The sequence below is a fragment of the Ascaphus truei genome, chromosome 2, assembly GCF_040206685.1.
Source record: "Ascaphus truei isolate aAscTru1 chromosome 2, aAscTru1.hap1, whole genome shotgun sequence".
In the NCBI taxonomy this organism is placed as follows: domain Eukaryota; kingdom Metazoa; phylum Chordata; class Amphibia; order Anura; family Ascaphidae; genus Ascaphus; species Ascaphus truei.
In genome coordinates this window covers 120780188-120792422 of record NC_134484.1, presented here as the reverse complement: position 1 = coordinate 120792422, position 12235 = coordinate 120780188, and the positions used below count along the sequence as shown (strand labels likewise).

Sequence of the window (12235 nt, the reverse complement as noted above, 5' to 3'; positions counted from 1 at the left end):
TTTGTTTTCCTTTCTCTTATATGTGCTGAATTCCATATATTCATCTCCAATTGGATCCAAGGGACTTTGGACATTAGCTGTCCATAACCAATGAATATCAATCAAGGACTGTTGAAACTGGTACCAATTGTAATTCACAATCACATTGCTTGGTGACTGTGCTCTCACATACCTGGTCTGATATCAATAAACTCTCAGTCACAATCAGCCGCAGAGTAGGCTCGCAAGCATTTCAATGAAAGTACATGTTCATACTGTTATTTTCTGCTTGTTTTTCTTAGACACGATGCATGTGTACAAAGCTCATCATACAACGTTTCTTAAGACTCACAGATGTCTTAATGTGTGCAATATATATTAAAAAGAACCCAATGCTATACTTTTGAATTACAGAATGTGTACACAAGTATACCTGTACTTTTATACAAATAAAATACTGAGAACGCAGGAGCTTTGTTAACACATTCTTTACCTTTCCACAAACTCTCGATTGTTGTGCCCATTAACTGTGTCTTCAAAGTGATAGTTTTCCCCACTGATCATGAAAGGGTAGACTAAAGCCTGAGAGTAATGGTCAGCAATTCCTTCTACAATGTGCTGCACAGCCAGAGATTCCTTTTTATCGAGCATCGCCATCATTTGACTGATCCAGCCAATGAACTGCCAGCATGGAACAGAGGAAACCTGCAAACACAAAACTTTGCAGCTTTACATACATACTCCTTTATAAAGAGAAAATAAAACCTTACAATAGTTTTATGAAATGTAAATGCCAACATATCTAAATAACTACAGTAGCAAACATTCACTGTGGATTGCAAGATGAACACAGATATACAGGAACAACATGAATCCACTTAGCACTTGCATTCTATTTGTGTCTCTTTTCCATGGATGTCTGCATCTTCAGGGTAGTAGTGACTCGGACAGTCACTCGTATCACATTACACATCATGAAGATAACAGCTGTCTTGGAAAATAGGGAATTGACTGTGTGCAACTTAGGTCAAAATGCTTTGTGTAAATTGGCACTCTATTTTTTTTACTGTTATTTAATAAAGCTGGACTGAAAAGCCATTCTACTGTAGTTTAAGAATGTCATTGCATATAGTATAAGATGTCAAAGGAGTCATCTGCTTTTCACGATGACCAAATACAAAACAATAATCTATAAAACAATAAAATAGTTTCCCTTAAGCAAATGAACTGATTACAGCAACTATTTTGATATTTTTGATCTTTTAGAAATGAAGTATTCTTTTTCTTTAGGGACACTGAATTGAGAAGTGCTTGTCCTCTAACTTTTGCCCATAATGCCCTCATCAGATAACCAATAACGATAACGGGGGGGAAATGTCTGTGTTAACCATTGTTGAACACATATTGACATAAGTCAAAAGGAAGTAGCCATATGAAATCAAACCTCTGCAAGGATCAGCTCACCATTTTTCACTGTTTTTTTTTATAAATACGTAAATAAATGTTGTATTTTTAATATATATATATATATTTTTTTTTTAAAAGGCAATTACCCAGATTTTACCCTTTAAACACACCACTTCTATTAGCACAATTTTGTCCTGGGAGGCATAGCTCTTATTTAAGGTGTCTTGCACTGAAGGATAAAGTATCTTTCAGACAAGCTGGGTAAAAAAAAGAATCCCTGGGATCACGAAATCAGGGAGACTGACACTCACTTTTGGTTCGAGAACTTTCTGATGTGTTATCTGACAATCTTTTCATAAGTCCAGTTTCTGTTAAACTGGCAGACAAGATATAGCATGGCAATACTTGGATAAAAGGAAGGGGAAACATTGATCATTTTAGTCGAGGGAAAATCAACAAACGTTTGTTGATAGCGTAATTATATTTTTAACTGATACTAAGGCACCATGAACAAACAGGTCTCGTCTTCGAGCAGGAATGGACTAGTGTGATCTTTAAACAGAAATATATCTACAACCATGTGTTGAATTTGTATAACGAAAATAAATTGAGTCCATGTATTAGTACAGGGGGTATAATGCTCAAACAGATGTGTTAAACGGAACCGAAACCTTCTTGTTTACTGAAAAAGCTGGTCATGAAAGTGACTGCTTACTGCCATGTGGAGGTAAGTGACTTGATAACTGTAGGTGTTAATACGCGTTCCTGATAACTATCAATAAGTGGTTAAGTGGTAGGGTAGTGGGATAAGACGCCTACAGACTACGTGCAATAAATGAGCAGTTTTTGGATTATTTACTTCAGACCCTTGGTAAACACTGCGGTCAGTGTGTCCAAATTAGTATGTTGAAGGTAGTTCTATTTAACCAAGTTACTCTACACCAGGAGTCTTAAACTTAGTCCTCAAGGGCCACAAACAGGCCAGCTTTCATGGAAATCCCTGCTTCAGCACAGGTGTCTCAATCTGTGGCACAGTTGAAGACAGCCACCTGTACTGAAGCAGGAATATCCATTAAACCTGGCCTGTTAGTGGCCCTTGAGGACTGAGTTTGAGACCCCTGCTCTAAACAGTCTACTGTGTACCCAGCTACTTTACAAAGTTATGTGCACCATTACGTTTATTACAACAGGTAACTGACCTCTCTTGCCATTAGGTCCAGGGTTTCTGAAGGGTACAGTTCAATGATTTGAAGCAGTCGAGGAAATTTAAGTCTGGCATCTTTAGAATTCAGTTTTAAGGCTTTAATCATTTTCTCCACTATGATCTCTGGAAAACTTTGCAATTCACTATGATCCATCACTGTTCGGAAACAATACATGAATAAAGATACATTCAATTACATTTGTACTTCCTTCTAATTAGTGCTCTGATACTCTATAACATACTTCCATACTACACTCACTGCGTCATGCTCCCATCATACTTATGCCGAGCGCTCACTTTTATGTTTGTTTTTTAGCAACCTATTGAAACATGAACTATGTATTTTAAATTTTTTGCTTACACAGTAAATTTCTTCAAATATCAAAAATCAAAATGCAGGCAGTGCAGGGGTTAATGTCTCACCAGGCTAGGCATTGCGAGCATGTTCACCTATATTGTTTCTAAAATGCTGCACTTCCAGGCACATGTTTGGCCTGGTCATGTCTGGAAAGTGCTGGAGGGTCACATGTCAGTATGGGTGACATGTAACAATCTTTAATCTGCCTAGTTACTGGGGTCAGAATTAATGCTACTCCCTAGATATAAAAGGTGGGACCCCCCTTTTAATTCAGACCACCAGGAGGATTTTACCATCCAGGACACCTCCATGGATCCCCAACATCAGGAATTCTGTAATTACTGCATCCCAACTACTAGACCCATCAAGGGGGGGGGGGGGGGGAGATGGGAGGAGGTCTCCAGGTCCACCTGGCCTGTGGGGTAAGACCAGCAGAGTTTATCCTTTTCTTGTTTTATCAGACAGGGACAGTTTTCCTAGGTATAGGGCCTAACTAAAGTGTCAGAGAAATAATTCCCCAGTTTAAGTAGCGACGGGGAATGGGGTTGTTCTAGATATCACTCCCTGGTTTAAGTGGGGATCAGGGATAATGCCAAGGAATAACCCTGTACCAGATATAGAGGAATGAGAAAACCTGTCCTGATATTGCAAGGAAGCTACTATGTTATTCTGCTGACAATAAATATCAGCAGTTAAAAGTTCCTGGCGCCTTTCTATTTTTATTCATCAATCCTCATCACAGTCTGGGCCTGAATCTACAGAAGGTACCCAGAGAAGGAAAAGGTTTTATCAGACAGGGACAGTTTTCCTAGGTATAGGGCCTAACTAAAGTGTCAGAGAAATAATTCCCCAGTTTAAGTAGCGACGGGGAATGGGGTTGTTCTAGATATCACTCCCTGGTTTAAGTGGGTATCAGGGATAATGCCAAGGAATAACCCTGTACCAGATATAGAGGAATGAGAAAACCTGTCCTGTTATTGCAAGGAAGCTACTATGTTATTCTGCTGACAATAAATATCAGCAGTTAAAAGTTCCTGGCGCCTTTCTATTTTTATTCATCAATCCTCATCACAGTCTGGGCCTGAATCTACAGAAGGTACCCAGAGAAGGAAAAGGTAACGACTGACCTACCACACACCTTGGAGCAGGTACAAACCCTGTCAAAAAGGTACACCGACTGTAGTAAGATCTACTTTATATTTTATGTACAGTACACGCTATCCCTGCTGCCGGGGGGAGAGAGGGGGTGGTGTAACACCAGTACTAATCCATTCCTGTGATTTACCTTGGATAATACTATTACTACTGTAGCCTGGAGCTCCCGCAGCTCCTTGAGACCCCCCTCCCTTGGAGCAGTGCGGTCGCGGGTGCCGTCGGAGCCAGCGCCGGGCCCGACGGCTACTTCCAAGGGTGGGGGCCGGAGCGGGGAGTCGCGCGCTGTTCCCTGATGCGGCCGGTTGCCGGGGACGCGAGCGGCCCGTTGTTAGGGCCGCGATCGCGTTGTCGAGGTCCCGGGGGCTCGGGGTACAGGGCGCCGCCATTGCGCAACAGCTCGCGCATGCGCAGGGATAGCCAGGCGGCAGGAGAGCTCCAGAGAGGTCGCGCATGCGCAGGACAGAGCCTAGAGAGGTTGCGGCGGCCATTAGGGGTTAGCGCAGGCGCAGGAAAGGCGCGCACGCGGCCCCAATGTATTTGCAGCCTCCACGGGACTACAACTCCCATGAGGCTTAGGGGCAAGCACATCAGGTGCCTCCGTGTGGCCAATGAGGGCCAAGGATTGCTAGAGGGAGCAATAAGATACATTACGCACGCTGAGAACGGCAGTTGGAGCTGGGGAGCTGTGAGGGAAGGAAGGGTGCACAGAGCATGTGCAGCTTCTGCATCGAGTAAGGTCCCCCACATCCCAAGTAAGGTCCCAACTCCCCACTAGGTTAGTGGGTAAGTGCTGAGGGACGGCCCAAGATAGGGACGCTGCCCTTAGTGCGTGTGTGTGTGCTGTCTTGTCAGGATCACGGCTGGCAGTGCTGTGAGGCCTGACAAGAAGGCATAGTGCTAGTGTGCAGCAAGTGGCTGTACGCGTTCCGAAGTTTGCAGTGCGTAGCTGCTAGTGTTAGTGTTAGTGAGAGTTAGGGAAGTGGGGCAGGTTATTACCCCTGTAGGCCCCTAGGAGTTTTCCCCAAAGTCATTACAGGTTGCTGTGCTGTAGGGACAGCCTATAGTATAGCGCGTGTCACTTAGTGCTGTAGGGACAGGTCCTATGTTAGGGATCCTGTCACGGTAGGGTAGATTAGATAGGGACACAGCGGAAGCTGCGGTTCCTGCTGAGAGGTTCGGATCCAAGTTGGGGTCCGCAGAGACTGTTTCTAGGTCCGGATCGCCCCTGGCGGTCCGCGTGTAAGGAGTCCGGTGTAGGATCAGACGGAACCATCACACTACGGATCCTTTGTGAAGCCAGTTGGAGATCCGAGCACGGGAGTGCTCGGCAGGTACTATCTAATACACAAGTGCACCAACGGGCCCTTAGTATAAATAGTGACAGCGCAGTCACCCACGTTCTCTCATAGAGTGCGGGACATTGGGTGGGGATTCTCGGGACACTGGGTGGGATCACCTGGTGTTGGGAAAGCGTCCTGCGCGACGCAGTAAGTGTCTCCTCTAGAGAGGGACACAGGTTATTATGATATTGCCGTGATTTGTTGTCTTGCATGTTCAGTAAAGTCACTAGTTAATAGTGGCTGGGGCCATGTTGCCTTCGCCCGCGCGAAGGCTGTGAAGTGACCCGCGTGAAGTGGGTGCTTTCCCTGACCATGGTGGACGGGCCGTGGGGGGCATTCCTAGGGGCGTCACAAAGCTGGTTCGGCCTGTTGCGCCTGTTCAGCCTTGCACAACACGCGCCCCCTCCCACGTGCACGCGCCCGCACGCCGCATGGACGTGATTACTGCCTTAAGACAATATGATCGCTCAGCGTGCAGACGTCTCCGCACGGTCTGCAGCACCATGTCCCCAGCCTGAGGCCACGCTTGTAGTTACCTCACGCAACATAGCGCACACCTGCCACAGCGCGTTCGGTGAACTGTGCTTCTCCCTCTGCTGCCCACGATTTTCAGGAGAGATTGAGGCGTGCAACGTGATGTCATGCGAGCGGTTCGGCCTCATTGGCTGAACCGCTTCTGTGACGCCGACGTCACGTGGCTATCGCTTGGAGAGACAATTATTTGTCTCTTGGATTCTGCCGCCAGCTCACAGAGCACTATGCACATCCTCAATCTAAAGTAAGTATTTGTATTAGTGGCGCGCGCCATCGCGGTAACTATAAGCGCAGCCTTACTCCTACCGTCTGTAAGTCTCCCAATATAACATTTTGATTGTAAGCTTCACATGGCAGGGTCTCCCTATGCCGAATGTTGTAATTTACCTGTTGCTCTCATGCCCATTGTCTATACTTTATTTTCACTGTACTGTCATTGCGTACAATGTTGGCACTATATAAAATGGTGTGTGTAGACACACAGACACACACTTTACCTTATATTATCAATAACTTGCTGCTCTTATCCCCATTGTTTGTACTTTATTTTCCCTGAATAGCAATTTTATCAAGGCCAGCAAGGGAAATGAAAAGATGACGACGATGACAGGTAAGAGGGGAGGATGAAATTGGAATTTTTATTGGAGCAACGTGGAGAAGAGAGGCTTACAACCGCAGTACCTGGAAGATCATTGGGGAGGATTTCATCCAGCAGTGCATTGACAAGGGCTGCTTCTGATATATACTGTATACAACAGACGACAGAGAAGCCCAATGCTACATCCAACATGACAGAAATACACAGTAAAATACTTATATATTCTCTTGAAATAGGGTAATTTAGTTTAACCCTTTGGCCAAAGCGTTGTAAGCTTGCGAGCCACGTCAAGGCAGACACCTGTTCGCAAGGCCTAACACTACCAGATAAAATACTAATATACCTCTATTAGGATTAAAATTCTCATTTACCTCTAGTAGGAGGAACACCACAGTGGGTCTATATCCAGCAGAATGAGGCACTTGCAAACTTGGGAAGTGGGGAGGGGCGGGCTTAAAACCTGGGAAGGAGGAGCCACTAACCTCCACCAGCTGGGACAGCTGAGAATGGGTTAACAAAACACAGAACCCCAGCAAGCTCTTTTTGGGAACCCCTGAGCCCCCACAAAATATATATAGGTACATGTGTCAAAATGGAGTGCTATTGAGCGTGGCATATTACTTGCGCGTGGCAAAATACTAATATACCTCTATTAGGATTAAAAAATGTAATCCCAATAGAGGTATATTAGTATTTTATCTGGTAGTGTTAGGCCTTGCGAACAGGTGTCTGCCTTGACGTGGCTCGCAAGCTTACAACGCTTTGGCCAAAGGGTTAAACTAAATGACCCTATTTCAAGAGAATATATAAGTATTTTACTGTGTATTTCTGTCATGTTGGTTGGATGTAGCATTGGGCTTCTCTGTCGTCTGTTGTATACATATGACACGCTCAATAGCACTCCATTTTGACACGTACATATATATATTTTGTGGGGGCTCAGGGGTTCCCAAAAAGAGCTTGCTGGGGTTCTGTGTTTTGATATATACTGTACATACATATAAACGCACAGATGTAGCAAAGGTTATTGCTCCCACTGACATGTTATGTTGGGATATTCTGTGATAATCTGCATTATCACAGCCATTAAATCCGATGGAAACTGTTATTTTGAATTGGAACCCGATATTGTACCCTTGCAATTAATGTTCCCATACATACCTGCTGAATCCTCTTCCTTTTTCCTGAGATGTGTGTCACAAAAATCCACCAACGTCATGTAAGCGTTAATTACACCACTGTTGTCAACATTGTCTGCAGAGCGAGACTGTACTTCTTCTGCAGCTTTTCTAACAGCAGACTTCAAGTAATGCAGAGATTTCCTATATAGCCCAGATGATACCTGAAATTAAACAAGGCATACCCTTATGACATACTGTACATTGATAATCAAATTCATGTGGAGCTGGACAGAATCATTGGCCATGTTATATAGGCCACATTCAATCCACCAAGGCCAGTTATCCATACTGACAAAGCTGAGATGCTAAAACAGATAAAGGCCCAATGCAGAAGATCAGGGAATGTAGGAAGGGGTTGTGGTTTGCAAACAAAGATGCATTAGATCCAAGAACAAATGCCTTTCTGGCAATCTTGTGGCTTGTTGGACCCCAGGACCCCCAGACTGAAAACCTAAGTGAATTTGGACCTTTTTTCTAAGAGGATTCTCGGTAAGAAGAGAGACTGTTTGTAATGAAACGGGGCTAGTGTAAACTAGCAAGGGAGAGATTAATGTTCCAAGGATGCAGGGGGATAGTTTGAGCCAGACTTTACTCATCAGGAAATGGGGTAACACAGCTATACAGATGCAAAGACTTATCGTAACACTGGTAAATTTGAAATGTCTTTGCCTGATGTCAGCGCTCCGACTGCTTGACTAGCCAGAAACTCCAAGACAAAACAAGGATACTCATCACACATACACTCGGTCTTGGGACAAATATTTGGCTTTAGAAACAAAGGAGAGAAAAATGATAGAAGATAAGAAAATAGAGTGGAGGTGGCACATGCACAGAAAGTGGTATGAGTGGTGCAATGTAACTGTTACTTGAAAAAGGTAAAAGTATTGCATTCTTTGTGTAGATCAGGGAGGAGTGCTCAGTGATTGCTTTGCACACAAGATCTAAGCTATCACTTGTATTGTTGATGTGACTACAAAATGAAAAGCCTGAGAAAACAACTTCGTGTAAGACTTCCCTTCTTAGCGTGCCATCAGAATCATCTCTGGGAAGTCTAATTTTATCTTCCTGGGAACCTTCTGAATAAAAGGAAGAGGTGGGAAGATGTAAACCAGCTGGAATTTCCATGCCATTTAGAATGCATCCAGGTAAGTCGCCATGTGATCTAGCACAATCGTTTGTTACCTAAGCATTTTCTGCAGATGCCATATTATCTGCTTTTGTCTAACCCAAGAGATCTACAAGGTCAGAAAAAACTTTGTTGCACAAAAAACATTCCCCTGATGTGATTAGAGTTCTCACTGGTGATTTTGCAGTCCTAAAATATAGATGGTTGAAATAACAGAGATCCCTTTCTGCTCAAACCAACTCTTTGGCTGACTCATTCATGGCTCTGGAGCTTTATGTTCCTCCTTTTTTGTTGATGTAATTTATTTTTATTAATAAAATGTTTTACCTGGAAGTACAGCAGGGCCCCGCTTCTCAGTGCCCCGCTTTTCGGCAATCCGCTGATACGGCGGCACCGAGAAGGTGGTCGCCATCTTTAATTCCGAGTTGCGCATGCGCAGAACGGGCGGTTGCGCCCGGTGCGCATGCGCAGATGTTGTCTGCGCGCGCAGACCGTAGTTTGCGCATGCAGACCATAGGCCGCGTATGCGCAGAACGGCGAAAACGCCGTTTTGTGCATGCAAATTAATTGAAAATCGCCGGATCCGCTTTCCGGCGATTTTCACAATACGGCGGGCCCCTGGAACGGAACCCGCCGTATTCCCGGGGCCCCGCTGTAATATATTGAGAGTTACCTCTCATTTTCAAGTATGTCCTGGGCTTAGAGTTATGATGACAAATAATACATGGTTACAAATACATAGTTACATAAGTGCACATGGTATACATTATATACAAGACATTGCATGCACAGGTAAAGATAATATATATTATAGCATATGTAACAGTTACAGACCAGATTAAAATGTGAGACAGCTCTAGTTTTGAAAGAACTTAGAATGGTGGTGGCTGTGAGAGTCTCCGAATTGTAGAGGATATCAAGTTTGCTAAGGTGGGTTTGGGGTGCCAAGCCGTATACTATGTCCCCATAGTCTATAATTGGCATTAAAGCTGCAGTTCAGTCTTTTTTTTTTTTTTTTTAATTTTTTTACTTCAATAGTTTCATGTGGGCAATCTCTAATTACCTAAAAAAACTGTATAGCTTCCAGTCAATTCGTTCTCCATGTATTGATCGGCAAAATTTGGTGACATCATTAGAGAAGGGATATGTTTTTCATCTGCTTCTGTCAGTCAGTGGAAGCTCATGAATATTCTGAGCACTCCAGCACTGACATGTGCTAGAGGGGGGCAGGGCTGACAAAGGGGTGTGCCAGAGCTTATGACAATACATGAAGGGGCAGTGCCTTAGAAAATGCTTGTTAAAATAGAATACAAGAAAATTGGTCTTTCAAAGTTGTTTTTTTAACAACAGAAAATGCTAAAGGTATTTTTTCTTACTACAGAACTGATTTATTAAAAAAAAACACACATGCAGGATATTGACTGAACTGCAGCTTTAACATCTGCTGTGCGATACACTTTCTGACCAGCAGACTAGGGAGGATTTGTTCCTATAAAGTACACTTAAGTGAATGCAGTGACATGTGGTGACCTTTTAGCATTTGGGAAAAGCCTATGGGACCTTTGAATAATACTCTAGATACCAGAATGTTTATTGGATCCAGCATCTCTGTTATCCATTTCCCTTGGGCCAAATTACTGAGGTAACAAGCTCCCTAACTGTGGAGACAAGCATGTGACTTTAACTGTTTACACAGTAGTTGGGAAGCTATAATGTTATTAATTTTCCCAGGTTCCTTGGTTGAATCCACCAACACAAACGTTCTTTCGTCTTGGATAGCAAATAAAAATACCACTTGTGAGCACATTCACATTTCAGACAGGTCTGCAACCCTGCCTTCCCCCATTATCTTAGCATACAATGCTTCCACTGCAGTCATGGATTCTGGGTAATGACATGCAGATAATTATTCCGTGTGTCACTTTTTGCTTCTTGTCCATTTCAACATGGACCCCTATAAGCTTATGCCTACTGTATTACCCAGCTTTTTCAGTACAGCCCGAGTAAGTGCATGGCCAGTAAACCTACTCGCAGAAAGGTTTCAACCTTTTGGGTCTCTTCATTGTGAAGTTGGTTATTGGCTATGCAATGTGAAGCCAGACACACAATGTTATGGCGAATCTCTTGGATAAAACTTTTATCCTATGGAGCTTGTTTTGTGCCTTCATGTGTATTCTGCTGTCCTACCCGTATATCACGTAGAAAATACAGTGAGATATATATCCGTTTGTCCACTTTGTAGCAGTCTGAATGAGATCACACCACCTCACAATTCTTGCAAGGATCTCTCCTAGATGAGAACATCGAATCGTGGTTTAAAATGCAATCGAGTCAATTTTTTCATGAATGAATACTAATCATATTGTTTCGCTTTCTGTTTTCTGCTCCCACATATCCACATCGTGTTACCTTTCATCTCACTGAAAATTAGTGTTATATATTACTGTGTACTATTTTTGGAAGTCCCAATGCTGTTATCGTTGCACTTTAAAACTGAATAGCAACCATGTTTATATCTGTAGATGTGTCGACATTAATTAGCCATTATAGGACTGTATACAGTGGCGAGAAAAAGTTTGTGAACCCCTTAGTATTTTCACATATTTCAAACCTAAAATGTTATTAGATTGGTGGAGCCCCAAATCCTTAGAACTGGTTCTGTAATGCTTTCTAGTAGTAACTGCTTGTGAGGTCCTCCAGAGATTTATTATGATCGTGGCATGACGTGTTACCACAGACTTGTAAGGTAAAGACCAAGACCAAACTCACACAGTTTCTGATCTTTATATAGAGTAGGGCTTCCCAAACTCACCCCTGAAAATATACCTAATTATTTAAGCACCTGATTCTAATCATCCCCTTTGATTTAGCTGATAAAACCAGGGTTTCACTTACCTTGCACATACCTCTAATTCATGCATCATATTGTTTCAAAAGACATACAGTAGAATTGGTTAGTATAAAACCTATTGGATATTTAAGACAAGACTGGTTTATATTCAAGAAGGTTATCATGGAAAAAACAGTGGCATTTCCGTAATTATCATGGGGTTCACAAACTTTTTTCATTACTGTACATATGAGATATGGATATGGCAACATATTATTTAACAATGTGATGTAATTCTACATTTAGTAGCAGAATTTTTTAATACAGTTTTATTATTTTGGGAGCTCTATAGTGGTTGTATTTCACATACGCAATAAGCTATTGCCATGAATGCAGATATATTTTTTTTTAATGAATTCTATTATGGAATTTGTTTATAGATTTGTTTTTTTTTTTTTATATTGGAATTGTGTTTTGAAATAAGTTTCATTTTCACAGATATATCCGCATGTAAATTTGCAAA

At 42.7% G+C, this 12235-nt stretch overlaps 1 protein-coding gene across 1 annotated transcript in view; it reads right to left on the bottom strand.

Annotated features, from left to right (window-relative positions):
* Positions 1-12235, bottom strand: part of PRKDC (protein kinase, DNA-activated, catalytic subunit) — a 174678-nt gene that overhangs the window by 31810 nt on the left and 130633 nt on the right. Inside the window, 3 exon segments of the mRNA XM_075588499.1 lie at positions 473-684; positions 2586-2746; positions 7737-7917. Of these exon segments, the coding sequence (XP_075444614.1) occupies positions 473-684; positions 2586-2746; positions 7737-7917 (554 nt within the window).